This window comes from Equus asinus, chromosome 2, assembly GCF_041296235.1.
Source record: "Equus asinus isolate D_3611 breed Donkey chromosome 2, EquAss-T2T_v2, whole genome shotgun sequence".
Lineage (NCBI taxonomy): Eukaryota > Metazoa > Chordata > Mammalia > Perissodactyla > Equidae > Equus > Equus asinus.
In genome coordinates, this window is record NC_091791.1 from 164,040,784 (window position 1) to 164,060,047 (window position 19,264).

Consider the following 19,264-nt stretch of genomic DNA (forward strand, 5'->3'; position numbering starts at 1 on the left):
GTATTTAGAAAATGCACTTAACCATTCATTTAAAAGAAATTACAGAAACCTTTCTAAATGCAAGGATCTTGTGTGTCCCCAGTCATTTCTATGACACTGCTGTTTGACATAGCAATAACCTCGCCTACTCTTAAAAAAGTATTTGCCAGGAAAAGAGCTAACCCAGTATATTTAAAGAGGGGATAAAAGGAGAATTATACATTGTAATGTCAGTCTGCGTTGCATTCTCCTACCTGGGGTAAGCTCCATGATATAGGGATTTTCATCTATTTTGGTCACCACTGTATGCGCAATATCTAGAAAAAATACCTAGCAAATAGTAAACACTCTATAAATATTGAATTAATAAGAAGAAAACAAACAAATATCAGTTTCCTGTATGGACAAAGAAAATGAAATCCCTCTGATTTCCAGGGGTATTTAGTAATTTTGGGTCCTTTCACAACTCACAGACCCATGAAAATCCCCAACAACTCCAACACCATCACTGGCTTCATCCTCCTGGGCTTCCCTTGCCCCAGGGAGGGGCAGATCCTCCTCTTTCTGCTCTTCTCTGTTGTCTACCTCCTGACCCTCATGGGCAATGGTTCCATCATCTGTGCTGTGCACTGGGATCAGAGACTCCACACCCCCATGTACATCCTGCTTGCCAACTTCTCCTTCCTGGAGATCTGCTACGTCACCTCCACTGTCCCCAACATGTTGGCCAACTTCCTCTCTGACACCAAGGTCATCTCCTTCTCGGGGTGCTTTCTCCAGTTCTACTTTTTCTTCTCCTTGGGTTCTACAGAATGCTTTTTCTTGGCTATTATGGCATTTGATCGATATCTCGCCATCTGTCAGCCTCTCCGTTACCCTACTTATATGACTGGACGTCTCTGCACCAATCTTGTGGTCAGCTGCTGGGCACTTGGTTTCCTCTGGTACCTGATTCCCATTGTCATTATCTCTCAGATGTCCTTCTGTGGATCGAGGATTATCGACCACTTCCTGTGTGACCCAGATCCTCTTCTAGCACTGGCTTGCGAAAAAGCTCCTGGGGTAGAGCTTGTCTTCTCCACTTTAAGTGCTGTGCCCATCGTCATTCTCTTTGTCCTCATCATGGGATCCTATGTTCTGGTCCTAAAAGCTGTACTGAAAGTCCCTTCAGCAGCTGGGAGAAGAAAGGCTTTCTCCACCTGTGGGTCTCATCTGGCTGTGGTTTCACTGTTCTATGGCTCAGTACTGGTCATGTATGGGAGCTCAGTAACTGAGCAAGAAGCTGGAACACAGAAGATCGTGACTCTGTTTTACTCTGTCGTGACGCCACTCCTTAACCCTATGATATATAGTCTTAGGAACAAAGATATAAAAAAGGCCCTGAAGAAATTTCTGAGAATATAAAAAGTGTTCATCAAAAAGGCTTTTGGGCTCTTAGAGCCCAAAATTATATTTAACTTATTTACAAACATTTACAAAAATTGTATTTTACTCATTTTCAAGTTAAAAAAAAATGTTGTTTAAGATAATTGTTCATCCTAGTATTGACTAAAACTTCAATCACCTGTGAGCATGATTTTTGTTTATTTCTTCTCTTGGTCCTTCATCATTTGTCCTGTTTCCTACCATGCCTCAATTTTTTTCATTAAATGATAAACATTATATTTAAAAAATTGTAAAGAAAATTAGTTTAGTAACTCAAGAAAAATTAAGTTTTCTTCTTGCAATAGATAGAGGCAGATCACTTTGATCTCACATAAGGACTATTTTTAGCTGTTTTAAAAATAGTCTACACAAATTTTGCTCTTATTTCTGGAATGTAACCCTTACTCCAGGCACATTGCCTTTCTGAGATCTCAACTGCAAGCCTGGACTGTTTCAGGACCCCTCCCCCTTAATGGGCCTGACTTCCTATTTCTGTGCTCCTTCAACCCAGTGAATCCTGAAACCTCTGCTCAGCTCTTCAGACTCCCAGTTTCTGGTTTCTTCTAGATTTCTTGAAATCTTATCCTGCATATAAATGGTTTAGAAATCCCAAAATGACTTGAATAGATATTGCATTATATTTTGAGCCTCACTTCTCTGTGGTCCTCCTCTCTTCAGGATTTGTTTCTTAAACCCCAGCTGCTTTGGCAGCCACAAACACCAAATCTTTTATTTCCTCAATTCAGTGAAATGACTGCTTTCTGCTAAGACTTTATTCTGCCCACCCCCATTCCTTCCCTCATGCCTCCATATGCCCATACTTCCCTGACCAAGTGAATTGTCAAGTTTCCTCAGGGAAAAACACTCAAGGTAAATGTGGACCTCATCTCCTTGATCCTCCCTGCCTGGAAGTGTAGCTCCTGAAGTCTTGTCTATGTTGACTGCTCTCTAGTGCTTTCAAATGGGTTTTTTATGTACTTTGTCCAAATGCTATAGTTACTTTTGGTGGATGGGTTAGTTTCATGCAAGCTTACCATAACCAGAATTCTTTTCTGTTATATCTAAGTTCATACATTCTCACTTCTTCCCTCACATTCAGAAGATGATCTTGTAGCATAACCATGCAAAAACCCACAAATCAGAGACAAGTGGATATAGGGACTGTTATAAACACAAGTCTGGGACGTAGACCTGCTTTTCTTTTCATTGCAAGCAGCTCCATATATTCAAGGATTCTACCCTTGAAAGCAGGGTAGGGTGGAGGGGGCTCACAGTAAAATAAGAGGTAAAACCAGGACCACAGAGATCAGATTTAGGCCATATTTTTAAAAACTATTTAATTAGGATTAGTATTAGTAACAGGCTAGTTCTTGAATTTCCTGCTTGCCCTGAACGAAAGGTCTTCCTATTATTGAAGTGTCTTTACCATTTCAACTACTGGATTCTGCAGAGAAGAAAATGAGGATTGAGAATCAGAAGTGATTTGCTGAAGATATTAACTTTAATGGTAAAAAACAAAAATTTCCTATCTACCAGCCTTTTCACTAGCCCAAGTTACTTTTTTTTCCTGACTAATCCTATACTTCTGTCTTTAGGATTTCTCAATTAATTGCCAGTTAAACAATGTTCGTTTCCTTAACATACATAAAGTTCTGTAGACAGTAAGACAACAGAGCAACATCCCAAAAGGAAAATGAGCAAAAAGATATAAACAAATAACATACAGAAGAGACTTTTAAACATGTGGGAAGAGCACCAATTCATCCATGAAAAGAAGAAGGCAGAGTAAGCCTATAATTGGTGAGAACAAGGAGACAATGGGCCCAAAATGGAATCACTTGTGTTAGGCCTTGTGGCAGCAAACCAAGACTTCCTACCTAACATGATTCCAGTTACAGCCTCCCTCAGAAATGTGGCTTTTAATGAGCCAACTTGACATTTCCCCGGTCAGCACTAGGAAATTTAGTGACAGACCTCTTCCATTCCCCTTAGGAGGGCCACCTTGCTTAAAACAATGCATTCTTTGCTAATAATTTCCTTTTTTCTGCTCCCTCTGTCTTTAAAAACTTTCCTTTTTTGTAGCTAGATGCAATTCCTTTCTCTTTGCTAGATGGGATGCTGGCCAATTCATGAATCACTCAATAAAGAATATTCAAGAATATTCAATGTAGTATTGTTGTAACAGCCAAATGTTGAGAAAAATATCAGTTTCCACTAAATTGGTTAAATGAGCTACGGTTGTCTAGTTAACTGAGCTATGGTTGTCATACAATGGAATACTGTGTCTTCAATTTTATAAAATATGAAGTAGCTCTATATGTAATGTAATGTACTATCTCCAAGATATATTGTAGAGTTAAAAAAGCAAGGTGAGCAGCAGAGTGTGGCTACTTTTGATATAAATGTGTACAATGTCTCCTGAAGAAGATCCAGAAACTGGTAACAAGGGATCTTCAGGTGAGGAGAATTTGACGCCTGAGGAACAAGGGAGTAAAGGAGACTTATTTTCTTCACACCCTTTTTTGAACTTTTTCAATTCTTTGCCATGCACCTGTATTATTTATATAAAAATAATAATAATACAGTTGTTTTTAAACAAAGAATAACTTGGTAGAGGAATTTTCTGATAATAAGATCTAGAAATCCTTTTTGCTCCCACAATTCTAGGGTTCCTTAGGAGCCTATTGGTTTATAGAAAAGTTGAAGGAGCACCCTAAGAACACCTTAATATGATTTTATTCAGACTTTTTGGTACTTCAGAGAAAATAGGAGAAATGCCTTTCTCCTCTTAGGACTTGTACAAATATATGTGACAAACTGTAAGTAGTTTATCACCTTTATACTTAGCCATCCTCTCCCTCACTATTCAATTATATATTTTCATTGTTGTTGTTGGGCACCTACAATACTGGACAAGAGCCAGGAAATAAATTTGATACAAAAGTACATAAGACACATTGTTTTCCCTCACAGGACTTGTAGTCTCATGGTAGAGATTGCAAAGGTTTTCTTTTTATTTAATGGTAGAAGTGCAATGATAGGGGAAAGAATATATACTGTGGAAGATCATGAGAAGGACATTTGTGTAAGTATGGATTTCGGTCATGTGAAAGAGAATTTAAGCATAGCTAATTATACAGCAATGCCTTTTTGCAAGTGCACCTCAGGTTACAGAATAGAAGTGTTTCTAGAAATTCTCTGTAAGCCACCACATAACCAACCACTCCTAGAGATTATTAATTAGTTCCCCAAAACAAAATAAGTATGACTATAAAATATAGTATAAAGTCCAAACAAATATAATTTAAAAATTTTAAGTAAACACAGGTTTTAGCAATAGAAAGCTGGATTACTTCAATTTACCATCCTGCCAAAAATAAAGTACTGAATTAAAAGAAAACAACAAAACTTGAAAACACTGACAATCAGAAAAGACAACAGGAAATTCCTAAGTCAATGTTTTTATGAAAATCTGAGTGGCAAGTACTAAAGTCATTCATGTTCAGAGGACACTTGACCATAGTTCAAATCCTTATGCTTCATAACAATGCCTGGCTGGAGAAATAGAGAGGGGAACCCAGGGCTCACATAAATTTGGAGCCCTTAATGGTCTTCATCCTCAAGTAAATATGAACCAGAACTAAACCTGACACCACTGAGAAGGAAAACCAAAAATTAGCTATCCCTGGAAGTTTGTGACCATGGTTCAGCTGTGGCTCGGATTTACACACACCATTTTCTTGAATTCCCCCAATATATTGCCTGCGATATATTCTCCTTCTGGTCATATTTAACTTTCTAATAAAAGAGCTGTCATCCCCTTCACTTTGTCTCTCTTCATAAATGGACAAACACATACATACATACACACACACACACACACCTTACAGCCCCATGGTTCTTTTTTTTTTCTCTCATTTATTTATTTTCGGATGTACATCATAATATATTTCAAATTCTGTGTAGATTACATCATGTTCACCACCCGAAAGCTAATTATAGTCCATCCCCTCACATGTCAGCTTAATCACCCCTTTTTGCCCTCCCTCCTCCCCCCTTCCCCTATGGTAACCATCAATCCAATCTCCAATGCTATGTGTTTGTTTGTCGTTATTTTTATCTTCTACTTATGAGTGAGATCATATGGTATGTGACTTTCTCCCTCTGACTTAATTCACTCAGCATAATACCATCAAGCTCCATCCATGTTGTCACCAAGGGCCGGATTTCATCATTTCTTATGGCTGAGTAGTAGTCCATCGTGTATATATACCACATCTTCTTTATCCATTCGTCCCTTGCTGGGCACCTAGGTTGCTTCCAAGTCTTGGCTATTGTGAATAATGCTGCAGTGAACATAGGGGTGCAAGTATCTTTATGCCTTTGTGTTTTCAAGTTCTTTGGATAAATACCCAGCAGTGGGATAGCTGGATCATATGGTAGATCTATCCTTAATTTTCTGAGGATACTCCACACTGCTTTCCATAGTGGCTGGACCAGTTTGCACTGACACCAGCCATGAACAAGGGTTCCCTTCGCTCCACACCCTCTCCAACATTTGTTGTTTCCTGTCTTGTTAATGATAGCCATTCTGACCGGAGTGAGGTGATATCTCATTGTAGTTTTGGTTTGCATTTCCCTGATAGCTAATGATGTTGAGCATCTTTTCATATGCCTGTTGGTCGTCCGTATATCTTCTTTGGAGAAATCTCTGTTCAGATCTTTAGCCCATTTTCTAATTGGATTGTTGGTTTTTCTGTTGTTGAGCTGTATGAGTTCTTTGTATATTTTGGATATTAACCCCTTATCTGATATATGGTTTGCAAATATCTTCTCCCAATTGTTAGGTTGTCTTTTCGTTTTGTTGATGGTTTCCTTTGCTGTGAAGAAGATTTACAGTTTGATGTAGTCCCATTTGTTCATTTTTCCTTTTGTTTCCCTTGTCCAGTTAGACATGGGACTTGAAAATATGCTGCTCAGACTGATATCAAAGAGCATACTGCCTATGATTTCTTCTAGAAGTTTCATGGTTTCGGGTCTTACATTCAAGTCTTTAATCCATTTTGAGTTGATTTTTGTGCGTGGTGTAAGGGAATGGTCTACTTTCATTCTTTTGCATGTGGCTGTCCAGTTTTCCCAACACCATTTATTGAAGAGACTCTCCTTTCTCCATCGTATGCTCTTGGCTCCCTTGTCAAATATTAGCTGTCCATAAACTTGAGCGTTTACTTCTGGGATCTCAATTCTGTTCCATTGATCTGTATGTCTGTTTTTGTGCCAGTACCATGCTGTTTTGGTTACTATGGCTTTGTAGTATATTTTGAAATCAAGTAGTGTGATATCTCCAGCTTTGTTCTTTTTCTCAGGAATCCTTTGGCTATTCAGGGTCTTTTGTTGTTCCATATAAATTTTAGGATTCTTTGTTGTATTTCTGTGTAAAATATTGTTGGAACTTTGATAGGAATTGCATTGAATCTATAGATTGCTTTAGGAAGTATGGACATTTTAACTATGCTAGTTCTTCCAATCCAATAGCACAGAATATCTTTCCATTTCTTTGTGTCTTCTTTGATTTCTTTCAACAATGTTTTATAGTTTTCGGTGTACAGATCTTTCACCTCTTTGGTTAAGTTTATTCCTAGGTATTTTATTCTTTTTGCTGCAATTGTAAATGGGATTGTATTCTTAATTTCTCTTGCTGCTACTTCATTGTTAGTATATAGAAACACAACTGATTTTTGTACATTGATTTTGTATCCCACAACTTGACTGTATTCCTTTATTGTTTCTAAAAGTTTTTTGGTGGAATCTTTAGGGTTTTCTAGATATAAAATCATGTCGTCTGCAAAGAGTGACAGTTTTATTTCTTCTTTTCCAATGTGGATCCCTTTTATTTCTTTTTCTTGCCTGATTGCTCTGGCTAGGACTTCCAATACTATGTTAAGTAAGAGTGGTGACAGTGGGCATCCTTGTATGGTTCCTGTTCTTCGAGAGATAGCTTTCAGTTTTTCTCCATTGAGAATGATATTTGCTGTGGGTTTGTCATATATGGCCTTTATTATGTTGAGGTATTTTCCTTCTATACACATTTTATTTAGAGTTTTTACCATAAATGGGTGCTGTATCTTGTCAGATGCTTTCTCTGCATCTATTGAGATAATCACGTGATTTTTATTCTTCATCTTGTTAATGCGGTGTATCACGTTGACAGACTTGCAGATGTTGAACCATCCCTGCATCCCTGGAATGAAACCCACTTGATCAAGTTGTATGATCTTTTTAATGTATTTTTGTATTAAATTTGCTAGTATTTTGTTGAGAATTTTTGCATCAATGTTCATCAGTGATATTGGCATGTAATTTTCTTTTTTCGTGTTGTCCTTGTCTGGTTTTGGTATCAGGATAATGTTGGCTTCGTAGAATGAGTTAGGAAGCCTCCCTTCCTCTTCAAATTTTTGGAAGAGTTTGAGAAGGATAGGTATTAATCCTTCTTTGAATGTTTGGTAGAATTCATCAGGGAAGCCATCTGGTCCTGCACTTTCATTTTTTGGGGAGGTTTTTGATTGCTGTTTCAATCTCTTTACTGGTTATTGGTCTATTCAAATTTTCTACTTCTTCTTCGTCTGGTTTTGGAAGGTTGTATGTTTCTAAGAATTTATCCATTTCTGCTGGTTTATCCAATTTGTTGGCATATAGCTTTTCACAGTTTTGTCTTATTATCTTTTGTATTTCTCAGGTGTCCATTGTAATCTCTCCTCTTTCATTTCTGATTTTATTTATTTGAGCCTTCTCTCTTTTTTTCTTGGTGAGTCTAGCTAAGGGTCTATCAATTTTGTTTATCTTTTCAGAGAACCAGCTCTTGGTTTCATTAATTTTTTCTATGGATTTTTTTACTCTCTGTTTCGTTTATTTCTGCTCTGATTTTTTTATTTTCTTCCTTCTGCTGATTTTGGGCTTTGTATGTTCTTCTTTTTCCAGTACCTTTAGATGAACTTTTAGATTGTCTATTTGGGATTTTTCTCATTTGTTGAGGTAGGCCTGAATTGCTATAAACTTCCCTCTTAGATCCACTTCTGCTGTATCCCACAGATTTTGGCATGTTGTGTTTTCATTTTCATTTGTGTCCAAGAATTTTGTTATTTCTTCTTTGATTTCTTCATTGACCCAATCGTTGTCCAGTAGCATTTTGTTTAATCTCCACATTTTTTTGGCTTTTCTGGTTTTCTTCCTGTAGTTGATTTCTAGTTTCATACCTTTGTGGTCAGAAAAGATGCATGGTATTATTTCGATCTTCTTAAATTTATTGAGACTTGTTTTGTGGCCTAATATGTGATCAATCCTGAAGAATGTTCCATGGGCATTTGAAAAGAATGTGTGTTCTGTGGTTTTTGGATGGAATGTTCTGTATATATCTACTAAGTCTATCTGGTCTAACGTGTCCTTTAAGGCCAGTGTTTCCTTATCGATCTTCTGTTTGGATGATCCATCCATTGGTGTAAGTGGAGTGTTCAAGTCCCCTACTATTATTGTGTTACTGTCTATTTCTCCTTTTATGTCTGTTAATAATTGCTTTATATATTTAGGTGCTCCTATGTTGGGTGCATAGATATTTACAAGTGTTATATTTTCTTGTTGGATTGTTCCCTTTATCATTATGTAGTCCCTGTCTTTGTCTCTTGTTACAGTTTTTGTTTTAAAGTCTATTTTATCTGATATAAGTATTGCTACCCCTGCTTTCTTTTCTTTGCCATTTGCATGGAATATCTTTTTCCATCCTTTCACTTTGAGTTTTTGATTGTCTTTAGGTCTGAAGCGTGTCTCTAGTATGCAGCATATACATGGGTCTTGTTTTTTTATCCAATTGGCCGCCCTATGGAATTTGATTGGAGCATTTAGTCCATTGACATTTAAAGTAGCTATTGATAAATATGTATTTATTGCCATTTTGTCACTTTTTTTCTGGGTGTTTTAGTAGTTCTCTGTTCCTTTCTTTTTCTCTTGCTCTCTTCCCTTGCGGTTTGATGGCTATCTTTAGTAATATGTTTGACTTCCTTTGTCTTACTTTTTTTCTTGCTTGTCATAGGTTTCTGATTTGTGATTACCATGAGGATTCTATTTAATGTACTATGCATGTAACAGTCTATATTGAGTTGATAGACTCTTTAGCTTGACCTCTCTCTAAAAGCTCTACTTTTTCACTCCCCTCCTCCCACATTATATGTTTTGCAAATCATATATAGTCTCTTGTTTAGTGTGTGTCTATCCATTACCCTCTTATCATTGAAATAGGTGATTTTAGTACATTTGTCTTTTAACCTTCATATTATCTTCACAGGTAGCTGATCTGCTGCCTTTGCTATATTTTTACCTTACAAGTGATTTTATTGCCTGGTTTTTGTTGCTGTTGTATTGGGGGTTTTTTTTGATAATTTATTTTTATCTCTGTTTGTGGTCATGGTCATTGTTTTCCCACTTAGATAAGTCCCTTCCACATTTCTTGAAGAACTGGTTTCTTGGTGATAAACTCCTTTAATTTTTGCTTGTCTGGGAAGCTCTTTATCTCTCCTTCCATTCTGAATGACAACCTTGGGATAGAATATTCTTTGCTGTAGGTTTTTTCCTTTTAGCACTTTAAATACATCATCCCATTCTCTTCTCACCTGTAGGGTCTCAGCTGAGAAGTCTGCTGATAACCTGATGGGCTTCCCTTTATATGTCACTTGTGGCCTTTCTCTTGCTCCTTTTAGGATTCTCTCTTTATCCTTAATTTTGGACATTTTAATTATAATATGTCTTGGTGTGGGCCTCTTTGGGTTTATCTTGTTTGGAGCTCTCTGTGCTTCTTGAACTTGGATGTCTGTTTCCTTCCTCGGGTTAGGAAAATTTTTGTCTATTATTTCTACACATAAATTTTCTACCCCTTCGTCTCTCTCTTCTCCTTCTGCGACACCTATAATCCAAATGTTAGCATGCTTGATATTGTCCCAGAGTTCCCCTAGACTCTTATCATTCTGTCTAATTCTTTTTACTCTTTTCTGCTCTGCTTGGGTGATTTCCTCTAGTCTTTCAGCTAGCTTGCTGATCCATTCTTCTGCTTCCTCTACTCTGCCATTGAGTCCCGCTAGTGAATTTCTCATTTCCAGTATTGTATTCTTCATTTCTGAGTGGTTTTTAAAATATCTTCCAGTTCTTTACTGATGTGCTCATTGTGTTCATCCATTCTCCTCCCCATGTCTGTGAGCATCGTCATGATATTTTGTTTGAACTCTTTGTCAAGTAGGTCACTTGTTTCTGTTTCATTTAGTCTTTTTTCTGGGGTTTTGTCCTGTTCCCTTGCTTGTAAAGTATTCCTTTGTCTCCTCATTATGCCTCTTTCTCTGTGCTTATTTCTATGTATTAGGTGAGTTGGCTATGTCTCCTGATCTTGGAGAAGTGGCCTTATGTATGAGATGCCTTATGAGGCCCAGCAATGTGCTTCCCTCTCATCACCAGTCCATAAGAACCAGGAGTGACGCCTTTGTGGCCTACTTGTGTCCTTCTGCTGTGGCAGTGTTGCTCCCACTGCAGGTACCCAGGGAGTCTAATCTCTCCTTCTCTGGCCAGCTGTTTGTAAATCTGGTTTGGGGAGCCTCAGCACCATTAGCTACAAAGTCTATCAGTACACTCCTATTGCAGTTTTCCTCTTAATTGGGTTGGTAGCCAGTGTAGCTGGACAATCTAGAAGAAATGGATAAATCCTTAGACTCTTACAACCTCCCAAGACTTAATGAAGAAGAAATAGAGAATCTGAATATACCAATCACAAATAAAGAGATGGAAACAGTTATCAAAAACGGCCCCAAAAATAAAAGTACAGAACCAGAAGGCTTCTCAGGAGAACTTACCAAACATTCAAATAATATTTATTACCCCCTCTTCTCAAACTATTCCAAAAAATTGAGGAAGATGGAAATAGTCCTAACACATTCTACAAGGCCAACATCACTCTGATACCAAAGCCAGATAAGGACAACATAAAGAAGGAAAATTACAGGCCGATATCGCTGATGAATATAGATGCAAAAATCCTCAACAAAATATTGGCAAACTGAATACAGCAATACATTAGAAAGATCATATCCCATGACAAAGTGGGATTCATACCAGGGCCACAAGGATGGTTCAACATCTGTAAATCCATCAAAGTGATTCACCACATTAACAAAATGAGGAACAAAAACCACATGATAATCTCCAAAGATGCAAAGAAAGCATTTGACAAGATCCAACATCCATTCAAGGTAAAAACTCTCAACAAAATGGGTATAGAAGGAAAGTACTTCAACATGATAAAGGCCATATATGACAAACCCACAGCCAACATCATACTCAATGGGGAAAAACTGAAAGCCATCCCTCTGAGAACAGGAACAAGACAAGGGTGCCCAATCTCACCACTCTTAGTCAACACAGTACTAGAGGTTTTGGCCAAAGCAATTAGGCAACAAAAAGAAATAAAAGGAATCCAAATAGGCAATGAAGAAGTGAAACTCTCACCGTTTGCAAATAACATGATTTTATATATAGAAAATCCTAACGAATCCATTGGAAAACTATTAGAAATAATCAACAGCTACAGCAAAGTTGCAGGGTACAAAGTCAACCTACAAAAATCAGTAGCATTTCTATACTCAACAAACTAACAGAACAAGAACTAAAGAATACAATTCCATTTACAATTGCAGCAAAAAGAATAAAATATCTAGGAATAAATTTAACCAAGGAGGTGAAAGACCTATACAATGAAAACTATAAGACATTACTGAAAGAAATTGATAATAACATAAAGAAATGGAAAGATAGTCCATGTACATGAATTGGAAGAATAAACATAGTTAAAATGTCCATACTACCTAAAGCAATCTACAGATTCAATGCAATCCCAATCAGAATCTCAATGACAATCTTCACAGAAATAGAACAAAGAATCTTAAAATTCACCTGGGGTAACAAAAGACCCCGAATAGCCAAAGCAAGACTGAAAAACACAAACAAAACTGGTGGCATTCCAATCTCTGACTTCAAAATATATTACAAAGCTATAGTAATCAAAGCAGTATGGTACAGGTACAAGACCTGACACACAGATCAATGGAACAGAACTGAAAGCCCTGAAATAAAAGCACACATCTATGGACAGCTAATCTTCGACAAAGGAGCCAAGAACATACACTGGAGTAAGGAAAGCCTCTTTAATAAGTGGTGCTGGAAAAACTGGACAGCCACATGCTGAAGAATGAAAGTGGACCATTATCTTTCCCCATGCACAAAAATAGACTCAAAATGGACCAACATCTTGAAGACCTGAAACCATAAAACTTCTGGAAGAGAATATAGGCAGTACACTGTTTGATATCAGACTTAAAAGGATCTTTTCAAATACCACGTCTACCTAGACAAGATAAACAAAAGGAAAAATAAACAAGTGGGGTTTCATCAGACTAAAGAGCTTCTGGAAGGCAAAGGAAACCAAGATCAAAATGAAAAACAATCACCAACTAGGAAAAAATATTTGCAAATCATATATCCAATAAGTGGTTAATCTCCATAATATATAAAGAGCTCACACAAATGAACTACAAAAAAACGAACAACTCAGTCAAAAAGTGAGCAGAAAATATGAACAGACATTTTTCCAAAGATATACAGATGACCAATAGGCACATGAAAAGATGCTCAACATCACTAATCATCAGGGAAATGCAAATCAAAACTACACTTAGATACCAGCTTATACCCATTAGAATGGCTATAATCACCAAGACAAAAAACAACAAATGTTGGAGAGGTTGTGGAGAAAAGGGAACCCTCATCCACTGCTGGTGGGAATGCAAACTGGTGCAGCCACTATGGAAAACAGAATGGAGATTTCTCAAAAAATTAAAAATAAAAATACCACATGACCCAGCTATCTCACTCCTGGGTATTTACCCAAACAACTGGAAATCAACAATTCAAAGAGACTTACACACCCCTGTGTTCATTGCAGCATTATTCACAATAGCCAAGACATGGAAGCAATCCAAGTGCCCATCAACCAATAATCGGATAAAGAAGATGTGGTATATATATACAATGAAATACTACTCAGCCATAAAAAAGACAAAATCATCCCATTCACAACCACATGGGTGAACCTTGAGGGCATCATGTTAAGTGAACTAAGCCAGATGGAGAAAGACAAACATCATATGACTTCACTCATATGTGGAATATAAATAAACTTACAGACAAAGAGATTAAATTAGTGGTTACTGGAGGAAGGGAGGTGGAGGGTGGACACAAGGGGTGAAGGGGCATACTTATGTGGTGTGTGACAAACAATAATGTACAACTGAAATCTCACTATGTTATAAGCTATTATGACCACAATAAAAAAAATTGAGGAAATAACTAATTAATTAATTTACAAAGGTAATAGAGAAAAGTGAAACAGTCAAAATATGTGAATAATCCAAAAGAAAACAAGAAAGAAGAAATAAATGAACAAAGAACAGATAGGATAAATAGAAAACAAATAATCTAGCAGTAATTAAGAAATAGAAGCAAAAATTTTACAGATGTCAAATGTGTGAAGAAAACACAGTTCCAGAGAGTATAAACAATGTACATTGTGAACATTCTCTACATTTCACGGTGAAAAAGATTTTCCAGAAAACAAAAAGAAATTCTCTGGAAATCAACACAGACATCTCACCATTGCCTTTAAGACATCATTCCTGCCTTCGCTCTGGGAGCCAATTTAACATAAACTATAAAAAAAATATGGATAAGGCATGAACCCAAAGAGTCTTGAGGCAGTTGTAATTTAGCCAAAGGGGAGACCGAAGACTTCACAATAATCTCTAAGATAAAACTTTAATTGCATCCTTGGGAGTCTCAACAATACTCCCTTCCCCTTCATTCACTTGTACCCATTTTTGAAATCTCCTAATGAGGTTCATATCTTACTGCTTTCAGCTACTCTACAGCAAAAGTAACCAACATAAACAGTTCACCTGTTTAATTTCCTCTGCTGAGAAAGACAAGTGAAAGGTCTGGGTGCCAGGGGGTGATTAAGGTCTATTATATTGCCTTTGATGAGAATATCAATATGTCAGTTGAGGCCCACACCTCAAGGACTGATTATACGGCTATGCTTCTTTTCACTGCCTACCGTATTGCCCAACAGAAGTACCCTACTGCTGTAATTGTTGGGTTTTTTGAGCACTTCTGCAAGGCAAGAAAGGGAGCTTCAGCAGTTAACTTTTTTTTTCTGAGGAAGATTAGCCCTGAGCTAACATCTGTGCCCATGTTCCTCTATTTTATATGTGGGACTCCTTCCACCGCATGGCTTTATAAGCAGTGCATAGGTCCGCGCCTGGGATCCACCCAACTCAGGCCGCTGAAGCAGAGCACTCAACCTTAACCGCTATGCCACCAGCTGGCCCCAGGGAGGTAACTTTATATATCCCCAAATTCTCAGGGTCAAGTCCCTGGGTTTTGATTCCATGTGAAGAAAAGGGAGACATCAATGAGAAGATACAGATTCAGTGTGTATTCCCCGCTTTGTCCACATTTAGCCCTATCATGAAGGGTAAGTAAATTTTCTCCTTGTCTAGGCATCACTGCATTTTTTCCTAAGCTATCTACAAATAGATGCTACCTCCAGTGGAATCTCATTTTAATACTAATATATTTTTGTAAACTTTTGTGGGTTTTATATTTCTGGATACGTAATTTTATCCACAGTATCCACATAATAATGTTATGTTATATGAACTGTTGGCTCCAGTGCCCAGCTAGTCAGATCTCCCTCAGATTAATAACCCCTGAAACTTTCTTGCCTAATGATTTACAAAGGAATGCCTCATTATCCAGAAATTTGATAAATTATGTAAGCTGATATTAGAAAACTGTTTAGCGTTGCAGTCAATAACTCATTATATATAATACCCCCAATTAAATATAACTTTTTCCCACTTACTCTTACATACATCTCAGGTACTGTAATGTCCTTCCTTTAGTCATTTATTTTCTGTATCTTGAATTATTAACACTACTATGATTTAATGTCTTCTTCCATTATATTAGACCAAGCTGTATGTTTTTAAGTGCCAGAATATATAGGGTCAGTAAAATAAATTTCAGCACCCAAAGAGTGCCGACTATAGCTTTGCTGTGTAGTAGTACATTGGAACTGGGTGAATTTTTAATCTAGTCTTTTAGGTTCACTTAAATTTATTGATTTTCATTTAGGTTTTTAAAGGATGCTAAAAAAATGTATTCTAGTTACTTAGTAATCATATTTGTTCATAGTAGTACTATTAACAAGAACAGCTATAAATTTCTCAGGTCTTGGATATTCCAGGAACCGAACTAGGCATATGTATTTAACAGTATTTTCTCAAGAGCCCTGAAATATAGCTGTTAACTTACCCAAGAGCACATAGTATATTATATGGCATTTCAGCCTAAATCAATGTGACGTTATCATTTATTTTCCTTTAACTACAGTGATATAACAGGACTACTGAATTAAGTATTATTGGATTGAGTCAATCATTTGTGAACCTGATCCAGCTGTAGTATGTCAACATGTAGATTGCCCGAGTGGGGGATCTCTTCCTTCTTCACCAAACCATGTGCTTTCCTCCTAAAACTACATTCTCAGTCCTTCCTAAAAAGGCCCATTTTTCTTTCTAGGTTATATGTGTACCTCCTCCACTCCACTACTGGACAATCCAAATGAAGAAAGCCCTTACATTGAGCTGCTATGTGCCCACGATAGATTTGAAGAACATTTGGGAGGGAGAATCAACAGGATTTGGTGATTGATCACATATGGGAGGTGACAGAATTAGAAGCGTCTTGAATGACTCTCAGGTTTCTGGCTTTAGCAAATGCTAGATGGACTGGTGAATGAAGAGTGGAGCCATTCACCAAGAAGCAAGTACAAAATGAGGAGAGAGCTCTTATTAAGCAATAGATGGAATAAGAAGTACTGAGCACAATGGTGATTATAGGTTTGAAAATAAAAGAGGGTAAATTATGAGGGAGGCTTATATTTAGACTGGACACTCAAACATGACTGGGATATGAGGCAAGGAGAGACTTCTGGGTCACAGGTTTAAATGTGACCTTGCTACAAGTTTGGTCAGAGTCACATAAGACTGCTTGGTGATGTTCAGATTGGGCGCTTGGTGGTGGTGATGTTCGTAAACTCAGCAGATTAGCTTTTTGGTGACAGCATTGGCAAGTCAGAAACTCATTCAACCATTAATTCATTCAATCTGTGCCTACTATGAACCAGAAACTCAGTCAACTGAAAATATAAAGGTAAATTTAACATAATTCAAGAACTATGGAGTTTTCAGTCTGGAGAGAAACATATGATTTGGTCATTATGGCACATGCTCTAGTAGATACATATATAACATGCTATGGAAATATTAAGCAAGAATTTATCTTATGCATAATAGGGTTTGACTTGATGACTTTAGTAAATGATAGGTATCAAAAGAATATCCAAAATCTTCACCAAACACTGATAGTACATTGATATGCCTAATTGTTAATTTTTTAAATCTTTATAAGCTCACTTTATGGGTCAAGTATATGAAGACATATACCTTCTGCTACATTTAGACCTATGTAATGGCTACTTTTTTGTTTTTATGTCTAACTTTTGAGAGTAGACCTTTCCCAGCTTATTAAGATTCTGTTTCCTCCAGGTGGGCAGGTGAGATTACAGGCAGAAATGTTGAAACCCATCATCTGCGATACATGGACAACATAAGAGTGAATCCTTTTAAGTAGCTGAACCATATATTTTGAAGCAATTTTTTTTTAAACGAGAGATTTATGGTATAATTATTTAAAACACTTTATTTGTTTAGGATCCTAGAGATTCAATCCACAAACTAGGGAAACTTAAAATAAAAGCATAGAGTCAATTCAAGGAATATCCTGAGGTAAAAATTAACTCTCTACTCTCCAGAAAAATATTACTATGACTGCTCCTCTTGCTTTCTATGCTGAGACATAATTCATTAACATGTTATGAGAGGAAATATTCTGATATGAACAACTCAGAGTACATAAGGGACACACACAGCTCTTCTAGAGAAGTATGTCAAGTACTTTCTACTTGGGGTGAGATGTCAAAAAATAGTTATTTGACTCCTAATTCTTGGTTAAAAAGTTAATGCAGACTAAAGCCTGTTTTATTAGAAATAATTCCACTATGGATGGGAAAAATAAATACAAACTGATAACCACTTTGCTGCCTTTCATAGAGAATGGTACTTCTGAGTTTCCAAAATTTCAAAGGAAAGAGAAGATTTTTTTAACCTAATCCATTGATAAAGAAAATTCGAATAACATAAATATTCCATTGTTATGAACTCAAGTATATTGAAATTTGTGATCACCAGGATTGTTGATTGGTGGCTTTTAAATAAGACCTAGGAGTTAATGGATGGGTTATTACAAACTAATTGCAAATTGCCATGGTATATACCTTTCATGGGTTTCCTAAAAGTTTTCAGGAAAGAAAATAGCTCATATAGTGATGTTTTCTGTCTTCTCTGCAGCCCTGGGATTCATGAACAATTCAGCGACAAGAACTGTGACTGAGTTTTACCTCCTGGGCTTCCCTCATTGTCAGGAGTTGCAGAGTTTCCTCTTTTCGTTGTTCTTTGGGGTCTATATATTTACCACGATGGGAAATGGGACCATTGTCTGTCCTGTGAGGTTGGACCAATGGCTCCATACCCCAACATATCTTCTCCTAGGGAACTTTGCTTTCCTTGAAATCTGGCATATTACCTCCACTGTGCCCAACATGCTAGTCAACCTCTTCTCAGAGACAAAATCCATCTCTTTTGTTGGCTGCTTCCTCCACTTATATTTTTTGGCTTCCCTTGCCAGAACTGAGGCGTATTTCCTCTGCATCATGGCATATGATCGGTACCTCGCTATCTGCCACCCATTGCACTACACAACGGTCATGACCCAACGACTCTGCTATATCTTGATGTCTCTTTGCTGAGTGTTTGGGTTCCTTAGTTACTCTGTCTCCACTGTGCAACTCTCTCAATTACCTTTCTGTGGGTCCAACACCATCCATCACTTTGTGTGTGATGTGGACCCACTGATGGCTCTGTCCTGTGCCCCAGCTCCTGTCACTGAGATCATCTTCTATGTCCTGAGCTCCCTCATTATCATCTTCACTCCTCTGTACATCCTTAGCTCCTATTCCCTTTTACTGATAGCTGTGTTAAAAGTCCCTTCAGCAACTGACCAGCAGAAGGCTTTTTCCACCTGTGGATCACATCTGACAGTGGTGTGCTTATTCTTTGGTGCCCCTTTGCAATGTATGTGACCCCGACAGCTGATAACTCAGCTGAAATGCATAAGATTATGACTTTGTTATATATCTGGGTGACTACCTTCTTAAACACTCTGATTTACAGCTTACGAAAGAAGGAAATGAAGGCTGCACTGAAGAAAGTCCTGAGGATAAAACGAACATAAACAAATCTACATGAGACCAAGCAAACCATTTTTCAGACATAAAAGATTAAGAAAATCTTGGTTAACTGCAGCTAATTTTCCAATGTACACTTTAAATAAGATATTTTTCAGTGGGATTTCTCAATGTTTTATTCTTCAACTAACCCGGACAAAACTAAACCATAGTTGATACATATTACATTCCAAATGTAGCAACAGTATTTTCAACATGGATAACTCCAGCACACAGTGATATTAGGACATTATATCTACTATTTGATACTGTTTTCATTTTGATTACTGGGGGATGGGGTGGAAGGTAGAA

General features: G+C 37.2%; 1 protein-coding gene and 1 pseudogene across 1 annotated transcript; both read left to right on the forward strand.

Moving 5' to 3' along the window:
* The first annotated feature begins 227 nt into the window (after positions 1–227).
* On the forward strand, positions 228–1,383 carry LOC106833397 (olfactory receptor 11G2-like). Its single transcript, XM_014844589.3, has one exon. The coding sequence runs from the start codon at positions 457–459 to the stop codon at positions 1,381–1,383; it is 927 nt and encodes a 308-aa protein (XP_014700075.3). The 5' UTR covers positions 228–456.
* Positions 1,384–17,862: 16,479 nt separating this feature from the next.
* Positions 17,863–18,960, forward strand: LOC106833317 (olfactory receptor 11H4-like; annotated as a pseudogene).
* The last annotated feature ends 304 nt before the right edge of the window (positions 18,961–19,264 follow it).